Source organism: Epinephelus lanceolatus, chromosome 18, assembly GCF_041903045.1.
Source record: "Epinephelus lanceolatus isolate andai-2023 chromosome 18, ASM4190304v1, whole genome shotgun sequence".
NCBI classification, from domain to species: Eukaryota; Metazoa; Chordata; class Actinopteri; order Perciformes; family Serranidae; genus Epinephelus; species Epinephelus lanceolatus.
Window position 1 is genome coordinate 30,576,628 of NC_135751.1, and position 18,562 is coordinate 30,595,189.

The following is an 18,562-nucleotide window of genomic DNA, read 5'->3' on the forward strand; positions in this document are numbered from 1 at the left end:
AAACTATAATGTTTTTTTTAATGTTATTTAAAAAAAAAAAAAAGCTGCAGTGCAAATATTCTGTGATGATCTTTTTTAAATGATTATTTCTTCATTTTGTCATCTTGTACACACGTACAAGAAATAGATTCAAAATAGATTCAAAGTTATGATCATGTTACAATTAAAGAAACACATTACAAATGTTTTTTATCCACATTATGCGGTTAAACTATGGACAAATGACAGACGTGTAATTTAAATGAGAATCAAAACTACTGACGCATTAAAACAAAATCAGAAGGCTCTGACATGATGATACATAATCTACATATATCTATATCTATCTATCTATATCTATCTATCTATATATATATATATATATATATATATTTCTTTCACCATATCCGAAGGTTGGGTGGCCTAACACAAGGTTAGGTTTAACACTGTACGTGTCTCCGTAGGACTACATTTAAAATTGTCGGTTTCAAAAAAGCTTTTCTGAGGTGTTATTATTTTCCTGTGTTTTTAGGCTACAACTGAGATTAAATTCACCCCTCCACTATTCCACTGAAGTAACTTGGTGCTTTGGTTGAATGCAGGTCAGGTTTTTGTATTGGCACATATCACTGTGGTTGCCACTCCATGCACAGTGCCACATGCTCATACAAAAACCCGGTGTGGTGCATTGTTAGTTTTTGAATGCATCACTTTAAAGCCATGCTGTTCTGACACAACCCTTTGTGTAAGATCACATCGTCATCAGTCTTTGTATGTGTGTGCTTTCGTAAGGAAGTTTTGTCGGGCACGTTTTTTGTATTAACACCAGATTTCCTTCTCAGTGGAAGGAGGTTTTTGTCATTTGATGTATCACTGTGGCCGTCATACTGCACTGTGATATAGCTCCATACAAAAACTCCACCCTGCACACTGGCTTTCATGACACACAAATGAAATACAGAACAGTTGCAGTATACAGACCTTTGTGTCGCTCAAGAGGTTTTTGTAACTGCATGAATCACTGTGGCCACCCCAGTTATAACACAGTGAAACAACACAGTGCAAAAACCTATGTCACAGTGTAGCTGTCACATCCTTCTCTGCAATACACAATACAGCTGTTTTTAAAGTAAAATATTAAAATAATTCATAATAACAGTTTGTTTTTTTTCTTGTGGGATTTCAGTGACCATTATAGGTGATTGTTTTCTGCTGTATGAGTTCACATTATTCAATGGCTGGACTTAATAGTTGGATTTTGAGTATGCAACATGTGCCACTCATGAGTCATTCAATAACTTTATTATCACAGCAAATATTTGATGAGGTTTTATTAAGTTTTTTTTATGTGCTATAGTTAACGATCATACTGTATTGTGCGGCAGCTCACTTTACAATAATAACATTAACTACCCTTTAATCGACAGCTGAATAATAATTAAATAATGCTTAATAATTTATATATATTTCATTATATATATTATAGGCATCTCTATGACCAATATCTTCAACACTCTGCAACTAACACCAAAACAATCTAGCTGGATAAATAGCACAAAGAGTTAAACTATGTATTTTTGATTTGGGGGTGAACTGTCCCTTCAACATCTCTGCTTTCCCTGAGAAAGTTTTGTTGGACACATCTCTCACCTACTTGTTTTCCACATCAGCACCAAATTTCCTTCTCAGTGGAAGGAGGTTTTTGCCACACGGCGTATCACTGTGGCCGCTATACTGCACTGTGATATGTCTTCATACAAAAACTCCACCCTGCACATTGGCACATCACAACACACAAATCCTTTACCTTGAATTAGTTTTGATTTTAGTTCAGCCATAATGAGATCATGTGAAAGGAATCAGCAGGTGAAATATTTCCTGATGATTTATTCATTTTTTGTATATATTACTTAAAATAACTTCTTTATAACAAGAATAAAACAATATATATGTTGTGCAGTAACATAAATGACATCCACCTAATTTGAATGAGACAGAAAAATACCGCAGCATAAAACAAGATCAGTAAATGCTGACTGGATGATTCGTATTTCTTTCTTTTTTTCCAGGCATATTATCCAAAGGTTGGGTGACGACAGTAATATGTGAAGTGAACAAGTGAAATTACTGCATCAGAGATACAAACACACTCCTCATTTATACTGCATATCCAGACTTTTACTTTACTTGGACTGAGTGTACATGTGGACAGACATGCACCTTTCAGTTACAGTATACAGAGGTTGAGAGGTTTTTGTCACTGCATGAATCACTGTGCCCACCCCACCCCACCCAGCTGTCACACAGTGAAACACCACAGTGCAAAAACCTATGTCACAGTGTAGCTGTCACACCCTTCTCTGCAATATACAATGGAACAGCTGTTCTAATTTAAATAAATCACAATCAGAATAACTGCAGGACTGTTATAAGGCAGGGATAATGATTTAATTTTGAATTTGCAGCATGTGTCAATGATGAAAGTCTTTGGATAAATTTCGAATTTTGTTTTCAACAAAGCGAGAGGGTTTTTTTATATATATACACTGTAGTAATCTATCGTACTGTATGGCATCATTTTACTGTGTGCTGAACTACTCTTCCACTGACAACTAAAATCACAACGGAAGAATTAATTTCCACAGCTTTTACATACTCATAGATGAGGTGTTTTGTTACATGAGCAGTTTGAAGAGATGGGGGAGTAATATTAAAGTAGAAACATCAAATCTTACATACATGCAGGGGGCAGGAAACACCTCTCAGTATAATGAAATACAAAGCTACCACTATTGTTTCATAAATTACCACAGAGTTGTCACAGAGTGAACAAACACTGCATTGCAGAGCAGTTGTATTGAATTGAGTTATATATTTTATAACTGACATATTGTCGGGGAGAGTCGGGGTTAAGAAGACAGATGAGGTTTTTGTTATGGTGTGTAACAATGTGTAATTCCAGCTACTAGCAGCTGCCACAGTGACACAAGCGCTTACCAAAACCTCACCACATTTGCCAAGAAACCACACGGCACAATGGAGTTTGCTGTTGTTTAGGTTTAGAGAAAAGAGAGGGATTGTTTCACAAAAGTAAAAAAAATAAAATAGAGCAATTCTACATGTATATTTTGAATTTCTTTTGAGCATGATATGACTATTAAAGCCTCTAATGAAGCAGGTTCCACTAAAAAAGTGAACACTAACTATGAGCTCAATTTGTAACATTTTATAACAAAGAGCAAACAGATGGTGGCAGTTTGGTCATTAGAATTAAGTTTTGACATTCACTGAGCTACTACTGCATTAGGCAGTTGGGACTCTGCATCCATGAGAATGCATTTGGCTGCAGACATGGACCACATCAGTGCCATCTGCTCCCATGTCTTCTGGTGTTGGTGTTGTGTTTGTGCTTTTTAACATCATTGCTGGTATTATTTTATGGCAAAACCAAACAGATGCAGTAATAGATGACTCGCCATTTTAACAGATTTTTTTGGAATTCATTCATGTGTTTTGATTTTAGCAGCAGTATACATTTGACGACTACTACGAGCCTGGTGACCTCAGACAAACCTCGCCACAGCATTTGAGCTTTTTATGGATTAACTTCAATACAATACAATACAAATTTATTTATATAGCACATTTAAAAACAACTGCGTTGACCAAAGTGCTGTAAAACAAATATAATATACAAAAAGTCAATAAATAAAACACAAGAAAAGCAAACACAAAATAAGACTACAGGGGCTGAGAAGGCCGACGAAAACAAGTGGGTTTTTAAACAAGATTTAAAAACAGGGAGGGTATTGGCCAGTCTAACCTGGAGGGGCAGCTCATTCCAGAGTTTGGGGGCCACAATTGCAAAGGCTCTGTCTCCCCCCTGCACTAACCTTGTTCTTGGGACAACAAGAAGTGATCTGGCCGCCGATCTCAATGACCGTGATGAAACACATTTTTGCAAAAGAACGGAAAGGTAGGATGGGGCCAGCCCATTCAAAGCCTTAAAAGTAAACAATAAAATCTTAAACTGGATTCTAAAATATACAGGAAACCAGTGGAAGGACTACAATATGGGGGAAATGTGCTCTCGCCTGCGTGCTCCAGTTAATAGTCGAGCAGGAGAATTCTGGACTAACTGGAGATGAGAGAGGGAGGCCTGGGAAACACCAACATAAAGGGCATTGCAATAATCAAGTCGGATGGAGACAAAGGCATGAATAACCCTCTCAGAATTATTAAAAGAAAGGAAAGGCTTAACCTTTGATAAAATCCTTAACTGAAAGAAGCTGGATTTTACAACTGAATTACTCTGCTGATCCATTTTAAAACCATAATTGATTTTAACCCCGAGATTTGTCACAGTGGATTTGACCTAAGGAGCAAGAGGGGCTTTGGAGGCACCACTGGGTCCAAACATGATGACCTAAGTTTTACTGTCATTAAAATTTAAAAAGTTCAGAGCCATCCAAGCTTTAATGTCCTTCACATTTAATCTTGCATGGAAGAAAAGTATTGACTTGCATTGACCTCTATGGGCAGACAGGTTCAAGTGTTTTGCACTTGTAACCACTTCTACCACATCACACTGTACCACCCCCGGTCTACACAGTGTCAAATACTCCGACAAAAACCTCTGCCTGATACGGTGCGTAGTCAGTCTTCAATAATCAGTATGATATCAGTGCCTTTTTTACAGTAAAATTAAATTGTGAAAGAACATTGTGTTCAAATTTTACCCTTTGAAATCTAATTTGTGCTTTAATGCCTTTTTTTATTTTGTGGATATTTATATGATCCCCTTTGTCTTAAGGAAACTGTATCTATGACCCCCTTAACACCTTGCATTAAAACGCATGAAGTACTGGTGTAAATGCACCCAAAACGCATGGAGGATGGATTGTGATCCGATTGGCCAAACCACCTGCGGTGGTGGTCAGGGACGCATTGTGACTCAAGCAAAATTGCGTGTTCAGTCCACATACAACAAGCACGTGGCCAGAGATATGTAAGTGCATGCAACTGTCCCAAACCAGCACCAGACCCTGATTTTGCAGGGTGCACAGCGGTCTTTCTCTGATCTGATGCTCACTTACCTCCTAACTTACTGTGGTGTCTCCCTTCTCCATAATCGATTCTTTCTATTGATCACGGACTACAATAAGTTAGGCCTATTTCATCTTTGTCAACCTCGCTGCTGCATTTGAAATCTTCCGGACTGTCTCTGACGTACCAGCAAGGATTTTTAAAAATATGTTATATTTTCCACCAATATTGGCGATGAAAATACTAAAAAAATACTACAGTAAAATACCATAATAGTTGATGACAGGCGGGGTGGGGCCCATTTGGACTGCATTCGTCTGTTTGAGCTGGACGGATCTCAGTCAGATCTCAAAGGGGACACTGGTGACACATACCTATACCAGGTGTAAATGTAATCAGATTATATTATATTGAGACACAGTGTGGATACGAGACTTTAATACAAGGTGTAAACAGGGTCACTTTTAAGCTAATGATGATTATATTGTCAGTTTTTATGAAAGATCTTTGCACATTCAGGCAGCAGAAGGCAGTCTCACCTTTTGGCTTATTTTCTGTATCAGCAGCATACACAGCATTTCCTTCTCAGCGGGAGGAGGTTTTTGTCAAAGGATATATCACTGTGCTGCCATAGCTGACATAGCCGCTATAATAGTCTACACTGTGCTAAAACGCCATACAAAAACTCCACCCTGCACACTGGCTGTCACGGGACACAAATGCTGTTACTTAAACTATAATGTTTTTTTTAATGTTATTTAAAAAAAAAAAAAGCTGCAGTGCAAATATTCTGTGATGATCTTTTTTAAATGATTATTTCTTCATTTTGTCATCTTGTACACACGTACAAGAAATAGATTCAAAATAGATTCAAAGTTATGATCATGTTACAATTAAAGAAACACATTACAAATGTTTTTTATCCACATTATGCGGTTAAACTATGGACAAATGACAGACGTGTAATTTAAATGAGAATCAAAACTACTGACGCATTAAAACAAAATCAGAAGGCTCTGACATGATGATACATAATCTACATATATCTATATCTATCTATCTATATCTATCTATCTATATATATATATATATATATATATATATATATATATATTCTTTCACCATATCCGAAGGTTGGGTGGCCTAACACAAGGTTAGGTTTAACACTGTACGTGTCTCCGTAGGACTACATTTAAAATTGTCGGTTTCAAAAAAGCTTTTCTGAGGTGTTATTATTTTCCTGTGTTTTTAGGCTACAACTGAGATTAAATTCACCCCTCCACTATTCCACTGAAGTAACTTGGTGCTTTGGTTGAATGCAGGTCAGGTTTTTGTATTAGCACGTATCACTGTGGTTGCCACTCCATGCACAGTGCCACATGCTCATACAAAAACCCGGTGTGGTGCATTGTTAGTTTTTGAATGCATCACTTTAAAGCCATGCTGTTCTGACACAACCCTTTGTGTAAGATCACATCGTCATCAGTCTTTGTATGTGTGTGCTTTCGTAAGGAAGTTTTGTCGGGCACGTTTTTTGTATTAACACCAGATTTCCTTCTCAGTGGAAGGAGGTTTTTGTCATTTGATGTATCACTGTGGCTGTCATACTGCACTGTGATATAGCTCCATACAAAAACTCCACCCTGCACACTGGCTTTCATGACAAACAAATGAAATACAGAACAGTTGCAGTATACAGACCTTTGTGTCGCTCAAGAGGTTTTTGTAACTGCATGAATCACTGTGGCCACCCCAGTTATAACACAGTGAAACAACACAGTGCAAAAACCTATGTCACAGTGTAGCTGTCACATCCTTCTCTGCAATACACAATACAGCTGTTTTTAAAGTAAAATATTAAAATAATTCATAATAACAGTTTGTTTTTTTTCTTGTGGGATTTCAGTGACCATTATAGGTGATTGTTTTCTGCTGTATGAGTTCACATTATTCAATGGCTGGACTTAATAGTTGGATTTTGAGTATGCAACATGTGCCACTCATGAGTCATTCAATAACTTTATTATCACAGCAAATATTTGATGAGGTTTTATGAGGTTTTGTTATGTGCTATAGTTAACGATCATACTGTATTGTGCGGCAGCTCACTTTACAATAATAACATTAACTACCCTTTAATCGACAGCTGAATAATAATTAAATAATGCTTAATAATTTATATATATTTCATTATATATATTATAGGCATCTCTATGACCAATATCTTCAACACTCTGCAACTAACACCAAAACAATCTAGCTGGATAAATAGCACAAAGAGTTAAACTATGTATTTTTGATTTGGGGGTGAACTGTCCCTTCAACATCTCTGCTTTCCCTGAGAAAGTTTTGTTGGACACATCTCTCACCTACTTGTTTTCCACATCAGCACCAAATTTCCTTCTCAGTGGAAGGAGGTTTTTGCCACACGGCGTATCACTGTGGCCGCTATACTGCACTGTGATATGTCTTCATACAAAAACTCCACCCTGCACATTGGCACATCACAACACACAAATCCTTTACCTTGAATTAGTTTTGATTTTAGTTCAGCCATAATGAGATCATGTGAAAGGAATCAGCAGGTGAAATATTTCCTGATGATTTATTCATTTTTTGTATATATTACTTAAAATAACTTCTTTATAACAAGAATAAAACAATATATATGTTCTGCAGTAACATAAATGACATCCACCTAATTTGAATGAGACAGAAAAATACCGCAGCATAAAACAAGATCAGTAAATGCTGACTGGATGATTCGTATTTCTTTCTTTTTTTCCAGGCATATTATCCAAAGGTTGGGTGACGACAGTAATATGTGAAGTGAACAAGTGAAATTACTGCATCAGAGATACAAACACACTCCTCATTTATACTGCATATCCAGACTTTTACTTTACTTGGACTGAGTGTACATGTGGACAGACATGCACCTTTCAGTTACAGTATACAGAGGTTGAGAGGTTTTTGTCACTGCATGAATCACTGTGCCCACCCCACCCCACCCAGCTGTCACACAGTGAAACACCACAGTGCAAAAACCTATGTCACAGTGTAGCTGTCACACCCTTCTCTGCAATATACAATGGAACAGCTGTTCTAATTTAAATAAATCACAATCAGAATAACTGCAGGACTGTTATAAGGCAGGGCTAATGATTTAATTTTGAATTTGCAGCATGTGTCAATGATGAAAGTCTTTGGATAAATTTCGAATTTTGTTTTCAACAAAGCGAGAGGGTTTTATATATATATACACTGTAGTAATCTTTCGTACTGTATGGCATCATTTTACTGTGTGCTGAACTACTCTTCCACTGACAACTAAAATCACAACGGAAGAATTAATTTCCACAGCTTTTACACACTCATAGATGAGGTGTTTTGTTACATGAGCAGTTTGAAGAGATGGGGGAGTAATATTAAAGTAGAAACATCAAATCTTACATACATGCAGGGGGCAGGAAACACCTCTCAGTATAATGAAATACAAAGCTACCACTATTGTTTCATAAATTACCACAGAGATGGTTTAGAAGTGTCACAGAGTGAACAAACACTGCATTGCAGAGCAGTTGTATTGAATTGAGTTATATATTTTATAACTGACATATTGTCGGGGAGAGTCGGGGTTAAGAAAACAGATGAGGTTTTTGTTATGGTGTGTAACAATGTGTAATTCCAGCTACTAGCAGCTGCCACAGTGACACAAGCGCTTACCAAAACCTCACCACATTGGCCAAGAAACCACACGGCACAATGGAGTTTGCTGTTGTTTAGGTTTAGAGAAAAGAGAGAGATTGTTTCACAAAAGTAAAAAAATAAAATATACCAATTCTACATGTATATTTTGATTTTTTTTTTTTTTTGAGCATGATATGACTATTAAAGCCTCTAATGAAGCAGGTTCCACTAAAAAAGTGAACACTAACTATGAGCTCAATTTGTAACATTTTATAACAAAGAGCAAACAGATGGTGGCAGTGTGGTCATTAGAATTAAGTTTTGACATTCACTGAGCTACTACTGCATTAGGCAGTTGGGACTCTGCATCCATGAGAATGCATTTGGCTGCAGACATGGGCCACATCAGTGCCATCTGCTCCCATGTCTTCTGGTGTTGGTGTTGTGTTTGTGCTTTTTAACATCATTACTGGTATTATTTTATGGCAAAACCAAACAGATGCAGTAGTAGATGACTCGCCATTTTAACAGATTTTTTTTAAATTCATTCATGTGTTTTGATTTTAGCAGCAGTATACATTTGAAGACTACTACGAGCCTGGTGACCTCAGACAAACCTCGCCACAGCATTTGAGCTTTTTAAGGATGAACTTCACATTCAGTCTTGCATGGAAGAAAAGTACTGACTTGCATTGACCTCTATGGGCAGCAAGGTTCAAGTGTTTTGCACTTGTAACCACATCTACCACATCACACTGTACCTAACAAAGTCAGCCTGTAGATGGCAGCAGAACATTATTTTCAACTTGTATAGTTCATCTTTGGAATCACCTTTGCTACAGGATGAACCTCCAGGGCAGTGCAGACATTTGGTTGCATGTTACCAGCTGCTGCTTTAATGTACATTAGTCACTGAGCTTATGCAGCTTTAATTCTGATAGAGTATTTAAACAAAACTGAGCAACTACAATACGTGTATATTCTGACTATTTAGGGTTTTGCTGTGTTTTACTATTGAATGAAAGAATCATGATAAAGTTTGGCTGCAAGTAAAGAAGCAAAAAAAAGTCATCTTGATCATGTCCTTCCCATGACCAAGTGAGAGAGGCCACTAGATGGCAGTCAGCACTCACTTTTCTGACCTCTATTAACCAGCTGGTGTGTAAGTCAGAGTGTCCCACTGACACTTAAACAGTATTAAATAAAGAAATATCTTTTGTAATGAATCTGAAGGACATACTGGTTGAATTATGTTTCTGAATTAATCAATGGCAGCACCAGATGTTTCTTTTGTGTTATTAATAACTGACAAACGAACAATGAAAAAGAATGAATAAATAAATACATTTATTGAGTTAATTTAGGAGAAGTAGGTCATTTATCAGACCCTGGTAGTTCCAGCCGCACAAAACTCAGTTCACTTGTACACTTAAAATATATGCATATTTTGGTATGTTTTAAATCTTTGCAAAGGCAGAAGGTTGGATAATTTGTGAGATTAACCTCTCAAAATCACTGTGGTTGAAATGTGTGATTAGAGCAGCAAAAAAGGTTCAAATATATAGTGGAATATATCTTTTGTGAACTAATAATTTAGATAAAGATGATACAGTAAATGCTCTTAATTGCTGTTCTTTTGCAATGAGGGTTCCTTTAAATCAGCGGTATCAAACTCATTTTAGCTCATGGGCCCAATTTGATCTCAACTGGGCCAGACCAGTATAACCACTGCATAATAATAATCTATAAATAACAACCCCTTCAAATTTTTCCCCTGTACATTCTTAAACGTTCATCCCTTTACAAAACAAATGATGAACAGCCCACGATATTCTAAGAAAAATATGTGCAAATTCAACAGTATGTCTCAGTCTACCACTCACTTTGATTACATGTGCATTTCTTTCATAATTTTCCACTCCCACTAAAGTGGACAGTACTGGGGAAGCAGGTTAAGTCATCCCCTGCCTCACAAACCATTTACAATGTAAAGTTATGTCAGTGCCTCAGCAGCAGGGCTCCACCCATACTGTTTAAAGATAGAAGTCAGATACAGAATCTTTTGTACTGACGCTGCCAGTTGATAATGTTTTGCACAATGTTCAGTATCTTTAAATATGGCCACAGGAAATATTCATTGTTATTTCAGAGAGCTGTATTCTGGTGAGGGTGAAACGCCTCTTAGGCAGCATTTTACATCAAGTATCTACTCACTGTTTAAATTGCTCCTGAAACCTGACACTTCTTAGCCTTCACAAGTACATCAATATCAGGTGTGCAAAGTCATCTAGTGAGCCTCAGGCCGTATGTTCAACACCCCTGCTTTAAATGTGTCATTCTTGTTACTGTCCATAAATGCAGCTGCTTTTTCCCCCAGTACAGCTGTATCTTCATTCAGTTTGCTAAATTATACCCACAATTGTGAGCATGTAAAGCTGCCTTTAGTAACCGCCTAACACGTGCAACAAATCAGGGAGCAGCAAAAAACATAGTGGGAAAAATATACACTTTGAAGTCACCTATGTTAGAATTAATTGAAGTGTTCAGATACTAAGAGCAGCACCAACAGGTATCCATATTTTGGTCAGCAGCACTCCTTCCTAATCTGCTGAGGGTGCTATAAATCCCCCTTTGATAATGGGGAACTGCCACAGACTCTGCGTCTTCTTCTAATATCCAGCTCAGTCAGGCAGTGGCAGTGAGAGACACCTTCTAGACAAAACTAAAAGGAACTAGTTACAATGCCACACTCGTCATCACACAAGATCTCAAAGACGTACAGCTCCTGCTGTGTGCAACCATGATGCTCCAGATACTCAGAAGAACACTGAAGTGAAACTACCTATCTCTATAGTCATCATGAACTTACAATCATACAGCAAAGAAACAACAGGATACACAAATATACTTGTACTGTGTCTGGTATTTTCTGCACTCTGCACGTCCTATGTTGCTGTCCTGTTGTTTGATGAGTTCATAAAATCCTGTGTATTTGATTACTCTGTTCATTTATCCTGCCTCCTCGTGGTATTTCATAGATTTCTTGTGCTGTCTCTGTCCGTGAGGACGTGTGTCTGCTTTATGCATGCTCGCCGTTTCACGCCTGGGTACAGGCCGACATGCAAATATGTGCAGTTAAAGATGGGTCTCTTGTTTCAAGGAAGTTTATTTGTAGCTCTGATGGTTTCCACAAAGTTTCACTAGTACAGGTGTGGTCCCAGAGGTGCAGAGAGAGGGGGAAGTGACTCTCTAAAGATGATATGTTTAGAAACACCAGGAAACTGAAAAACCTTCAGAGCTTAACTGATAACAGAAGTTTGTGGTATGTTGTCTTGCTGCGGTGTTATTACAGATGTTCTTAGATCCCTGTTGTGACTCTCAGTGATGACAAAATCCTCAAAAGCTTTCTATCACTCATAGTCATACTCCCTTTAATTTAATTATGCAGCTATGTAATTCTTATTTATGATAAATAAATGAAAGCAAATATAATCAACAAAGTCACTGAATATTAAAAGTAAAATTTATATTTAATCTACCAAATGAAAAACCAGATACAGAATATATCTATTTCTACTACTGTGCAATTGAATTATGTGTAAATGAAAAGTTAATACTAAACACAAACACATTTCAGTGACATTACGTGTTTAAGAAAAGTGATCAATAATTTCTGTAATCATAACAGCAGGAACCAACACAGAAAGATGTTTAAGATTTGCAATTGTATTTTTATTTTTATCCAGGTTACAGAGAAATACATTGATATAACACAGTTAATCATAGTTAATCATTACATATAACAACCATTTAATTCAGCAACTTTATGTTAGATTATTGATTTTGTACATGTTTTCAAAACTCAAAACTCCTTTATATTAAAAAAAAAAAAAAAAGTGAATGAAGACCTGCAGTCGTCTGTGCTGTACATCCATCTCATCCTTTATCACTTTATCTGCAAAAACAAAAAATAAATAGTGTTAAATAGTGGTAAGGTTTGACTGGTCACTTTAGACTACTACTAGATAGTTGTGGCCAACTGGTTTTCTATAACAGTTATATTAACTGATGGATTGGATAAACATTTAATTTAATTACAATTTTTGACAACTTGCATAAAAAAGATTTATCCTCATACACCAGGACATGACTGGCTACCTGTGATTCATTACACCAAGGTGGCATCTCTAATGTGTTTGATTCAATAAACTGGTATATGTCAGTATGTGTCGTGGAGCATTGAATACACACAAATCAGAATATTTTATGTGCTGGCTGCAAGCAGCAATCACCAGGGATGAAAAATGCAATGCAGAAGTAGACCCCCATGTTAAAATGCCAAACTTTATAGCAGAAGCAAACATGTATACAGCCTGGTACAAAAAACAGTTTCGGTGTAAACAGATAATTTCACCCTTCATGACAACTGCACGGGAGCTGAATTTCTATATAACTCACCTGTTATGATTTTATTAAGGCTTAAGATAAGAGAAGATGCCGTCAGTCAATACCAAGGCAGCAACGTTAGTTAGGTAATGTAACCATGGCGTAACCCCAGATTCAAAGATGGTGTAGTCATAAGTGTTGCTAATTCAGTGTGTTTTCAGTTTAGGAAAGTTCAATGCAACATTTTGGTTGCCTAAAAAGTCTTCTTCAGCATTCTGGTATTTTGTTTTAATAGTTTTAAGCCTGTTTTTCACCAGTGATCATTAGCATTAGCATTATCACAGTTAAACAGAGACTGTAAGGGCAACATGCTAACCAAGCTAGCAGCTAGAGTAAGGACAAGGCTATCTCCACTCTTTCGTCCAAATATGAATCTAAGATCAAAGAACATCTAAGACACCGACCACCAAAATGTCAAACTCAAGGCTTTAAAACAGGACTTCACAAACCAATGGGTGATGTCATGGTGGCTACATCCAGTATTTACACAGCCAGATAGAGAAATTCAACAGCCATAAAGACTGATCTGGGGCCAATTAACTTTTCAGACCTGATAATCAAGTACATGTTTGATTTTTTTGTCCCTTTTGTCTAATTATATTAAGCTAAATGGATGCATTCACTTGGTTTACAATGGTCTCCTTTTTCAGGACCATCATCATGACTTTCACATTAGTATCTCTCTTGTCTTTTCTTCCTCTGCACATTCTTGTCTGTGAAGATGAGTTGGCTTTATTTCATAACTTGAATCCAGCATTATATCTTACACAGTCTTTAGTCCTCAGTACATATGAAATGCAGAGAAAGCCTGCATGTTTACCTTGACCAGGCTGATTATGGTGCTATAGAGGAGAGAGCATATGAAGAGGAATATGAAGGAAGAGGTTGTGGACCAAAGGCTGCTGTACTCATCCTCCTCAACGGCACCGTCAGTGCAGCTCAGAGCAAAATCCAGGTTTGACTTTGGATTAAAATCTAAGAAGAGGAAGGTATAGGTGGTTAGATGTGTCCGTGTGTGTGTGTGTGTGTGTGTGTGTGTGTGTGTGTTTGTGTGTCGAGCATTATTCACTTTGAACTTGAGTCCAGTTGAGCAGTGGACCAGTGCAGTACTACGTGAGGTATCACTTAAAACTTGTTTCAATGTATTGAAGTCATTCATTCAACAACAGTGTCTCCATGCAACATTTATTAGAAACAGCACACTTCTCAAGCTGTTCGACAGTGTGACAGAGACAGATTGAAACACAACATTATGACAAACCAAAGTAAACTGACATGTTGACTGTGAATTGTACAATCACAAAGACAGGCTCTCATGGCAGAGAGCACACACAGAGACAGACATGAGCACAGAGTGCCACATTTAAAGCTGAGTCTGCTATTTCTTACATTCAACAGAGTTACTCAGGGCGTAAGACACGTCTCGGGATTTCATTGACTTGTTCCCACCAGCTGGCCAGACGTTGCAGGAGAACTTGGTTGTGTTCCACTTGTCCTTGGTGGTGATGTAAATACTTGTAACTAAGTATCCATTTTGGATCTTCTGTGGGGGGAAGTTAATGCCATCGCTATAGGTGCCGGTATTTTGTCCAGCATCTTCTCTCCAGGCGATGTAGTAATCCTGCTGCGCACGACTGAAGACCAGACACACCAGAGTGACCTCTGACCCCTGAGCTGGTTTGTCGATGTCCTCCGATGGGAGAATGTGGACTATCACTTTTGGATCACTCCCATCTGTAAAAGATTTGGTTTACTAAGGAGGTTCATACATAAACTTTACATTTGCTTTAAATACAGTAGATTATGACATGGGACATAAGGATGTGGTCTTAACACTGGTGCAATCATGCTGATAGGGGTTAGGGTCAGCCTACTTTTCTGTGCTGCACAGACTGTTGAGATTACTATATGCACATTTAACATTACAAAGCTTTCAGTGAACATTCATTTTGTTTAAAACACTTCCGAACATCACTCTTAAGCCTGACCTCCATCCTGCCTGTAACTATGTGTGATGTCTGATTGAACGTTATCTGCAGCAGTGCTCGTCTATCATTTTTGCTCTATAGCTCTGTGCAGATATTCCAAGAAAGTCCTGTCCAAAAAATGTAAACCTGAATTTACATTCATCCCCAGAAAGTTAGCTGCCTCCTCAGACTCTCAGAGTACTTTTCTATCACTCAGCAGCATACCTCCTTTCTGGATGGTCAGTTCCTGAATAACTGGTGTCATATTGTCTCTTATGGCAGAACAGCGCACTTTGTTGATACTCTGCCAATCAGTGTGAGCACGAGTCATCGTGCTGATTTTCTTGATTCCAGGTTTTGTTTCAATGTTGTCGGTCACATTTTGTCCATCGACTTGCCAGATGATCTGAAAGTCATTTATAACGCTCTGGTCCGGTCCAGTAATGACACACTCAAATTTTGCCTGGTTGTTGCTGAATATTTCTTTGGGACTTGATTGGGTCAGTGTCACTGTGATAGGAACTACATAAACGAGAGCAACAGAGAAAACCAGTTTAGTACAGCAGTAAAAACTATGTTTGAGCATACTGTGACAGTTAACTCTGACTTACAGTACAACACTGTTATGTACTGTAAGTCAGAGTTAACTGTCACAGTCACAGTCACAGTCACAGTCAGTGAAGCTAGTAACAGAGTTAGCATTCTTTTTCCATTTGACTGACAATTGATTTGAGGGAAGATCCTCAATCATACACACCAGGGTCTGAGTGTCTCCTGCTGGCACTGCTACCAAAGTTACCTTAGGAGGTGGTGGAGGAGGAGGCTCTAATCATGTGGAAGAAAAAGACACAAGTAAAGATTTTAATTGACATCAGTCATTAATTATTCATTTTAGAATTCTGAATGTAAAATACAGGACAGATGAAGGTAAACATTAGAAACAGAAGTGATTACTGAACATTTTCAGATAAAAACCAGATTAAGAAGGTGATGCATGTGGGCTCATGAACGTAAGCAAGCCATAGTAATAACTTAAAAATCACTTACTTTGCAATGTCACGTTTTTGGAGCCTCCAGGGTGAGTCACTGAGCAACTAAAACTCCTCCTTGAATCCCAGTCAGACTTTGACACATCTAGCACACTGACTCCTGTATATTTGTTGTCTTTCACAGCCGTAGGATATTGTTTAAAAATCTGCGTGTTCCCGCTGGCATCGGTCCACTGGAAAGTGAGACTCTCTGGGAAGAAGTCTTGTGCAATACAGCCAACAGTGACTGTACCTGCAGTCCCAGAGTTACACTGAACCAAAGGAAACAGAGCCGGGGCCGCAGCTGTTTCTGTGAAAGAGTTTTACAAGTGTCAAAACATGTAAATACCAATACAGGCCAATGAAAGAACACAGGTGATCAACAGCCTGTCTAAAAATGAATCATAAATATAGTGCATTGACTGATCTAACTGAAGACAGAGACACCTGCCCAAAAATCATTTTAATGAATAAATACGTTATTATTATTATCACTGATAAACAGTTTAATCTGAGTTTATACAACAGCAAAACCACACTGTTGTGTCAAAAAGAATTAGTCAGTTTAAAACCTTTTTTGCCGTGTCGGGCATCGATCTTGTGGAATTCGAGTCATTAGAGTATTTTTTTTTTTTGTTTTCATTTCAAGTTAAAAACAATAGGTCGGTACAGTTCATTTCAAAGTGTAACTTTAAAATATAAAGTCATATGAATTATAACAGCTAATCAATTGTCTGACAATATGACATAAAAATCATAAAAATAAATACAATATATTGATATACATATATAAAATATAAATACATATATACTATGCGATGTAACCATAAATTGTGAACTAATTCAATAAATATAATCTTGATACTTTCTTCAAATGTCCTATTCATTTATTTAATATCAAACACTTTGGGTCTAATATATGGTGAATAAAAATAATTAATTAATTTTTCCAAAAAACATTTTTTTTGTTATCTTTATAACCACCTGTAACTCAATTTACAATCAGGGAGATTGTAAATATAAAATGCTACTAGTTGTCGGAGGATTTGAACATTTCACAAACTGAAATCCTAAATTGTTCTTACGTGCCTGGTTTATCTCAACAATCTTTTTAAATTATGTATTTAATATTAACTAATAAAGGAATAAATAATGACATATAATCCATATTCTAATAATGTTAACATAACGGATATAATCAACAAGTTAATACACGAACAACTTTGACTTTGACACAAGATAAACGTATGTACTTGATTATGTCTTTCTTCAGTGTTTAGATATTTAACACACACACACACACACACACACACACACACACACACACACACACACACACTGACCTGGTATTAATCTCACAAATAAAATATATGTTTAGCTTTACGCTAACTTCTTATTAAAACAAATCCAGGTACGGCGTGGTTTATAATTAATATCCATGATAATACAAAATCACTCATCAGCAAATTATAATCGAGCTGAATAAATTCTACGAACATCTCAAACCTGCATTTAGTGATGATGCCAAAGAAAATGTTTTCAAAGCTTTCTAAGAAACAGCTGCGTTACAAACATCTGTCTGCTCTGTTTCACATCAGTATAAACCTAAATAAGGCCATTAGATAAACTTCTCTACCATCAAGAAACACACTAAAAACACACAAAAAAGACAAAAAGACTTCGTACTAAAAATTAAAAGTTTAAATGTGACTTACGTGAAGATACTGTGACATCAGTCCCCTGGCCCCAGTAGTCGAAAGCATCACAGTGCTACATCTGCATTCAGTGCCTAAACAAAAACCTCATGTACCAGAAAAGTGCCCGAAGACGTTGTTATGTGACTGAAATAAACATAAATCCTGGTCAGTATTATACCCTGGTGTCATCCTATGATCATGTGTTTTGTGCTGATTCTTAATCAGTTCTTAAAATAAAGATTTACTGGAAGATAACATTTACATCTGCGCACTAACTGTGACTTTAAACGATTGATTAACTAACTTTTAATGACTAATCTGCTCATTAAAAATGATAAACACAGTGTTACCTCATATTCCAATGAGAAATATTTCATCCTGTCCTTTTTCTCTGTCACAAGAATGGGAGAGTGTTGCAGATTGTTGCTGTTAGGTTTTTGTATGGCTCTATATCTCTGTGCTGCCCCGTACACTGTGATAAACCCTCATACAGAAACCTGACACTGTTTCCTGCACTCGAGGAACAGGGACATGTACTGTCAGCAGTGGGTAAGAATATCACAAAACTTCTATTCTAATTAACAAAGCCATATTAAATGTTAGCATTTTGCATTGTACATGTTTTAATCAGTTTATTGGGATTTCTTTTAAATTCAGTGTTGTTTTTTCCTGTCATTGTCATTAATGTACCGTGACATGGCTTATGGTC

At 37.1% G+C, this 18,562-nt stretch overlaps 1 gene segment (V, D, J or C); it reads right to left on the reverse strand.

The window, feature by feature from the left end:
• Positions 1-12,533: 12,533 nt before the first annotated feature.
• LOC144458666 (immunoglobulin heavy constant gamma 2B-like) overlaps positions 12,534-18,562 on the reverse strand; it is a 39,403-nt gene continuing 33,374 nt past the window's right edge. The window contains 6 exon segments of the C gene segment in view: positions 12,534-12,670; positions 13,982-14,136; positions 14,551-14,895; positions 15,354-15,650; positions 15,783-15,953; positions 16,176-16,466. Of these exon segments, the coding sequence occupies positions 12,662-12,670; positions 13,982-14,136; positions 14,551-14,895; positions 15,354-15,650; positions 15,783-15,953; positions 16,176-16,466 (1,268 nt within the window).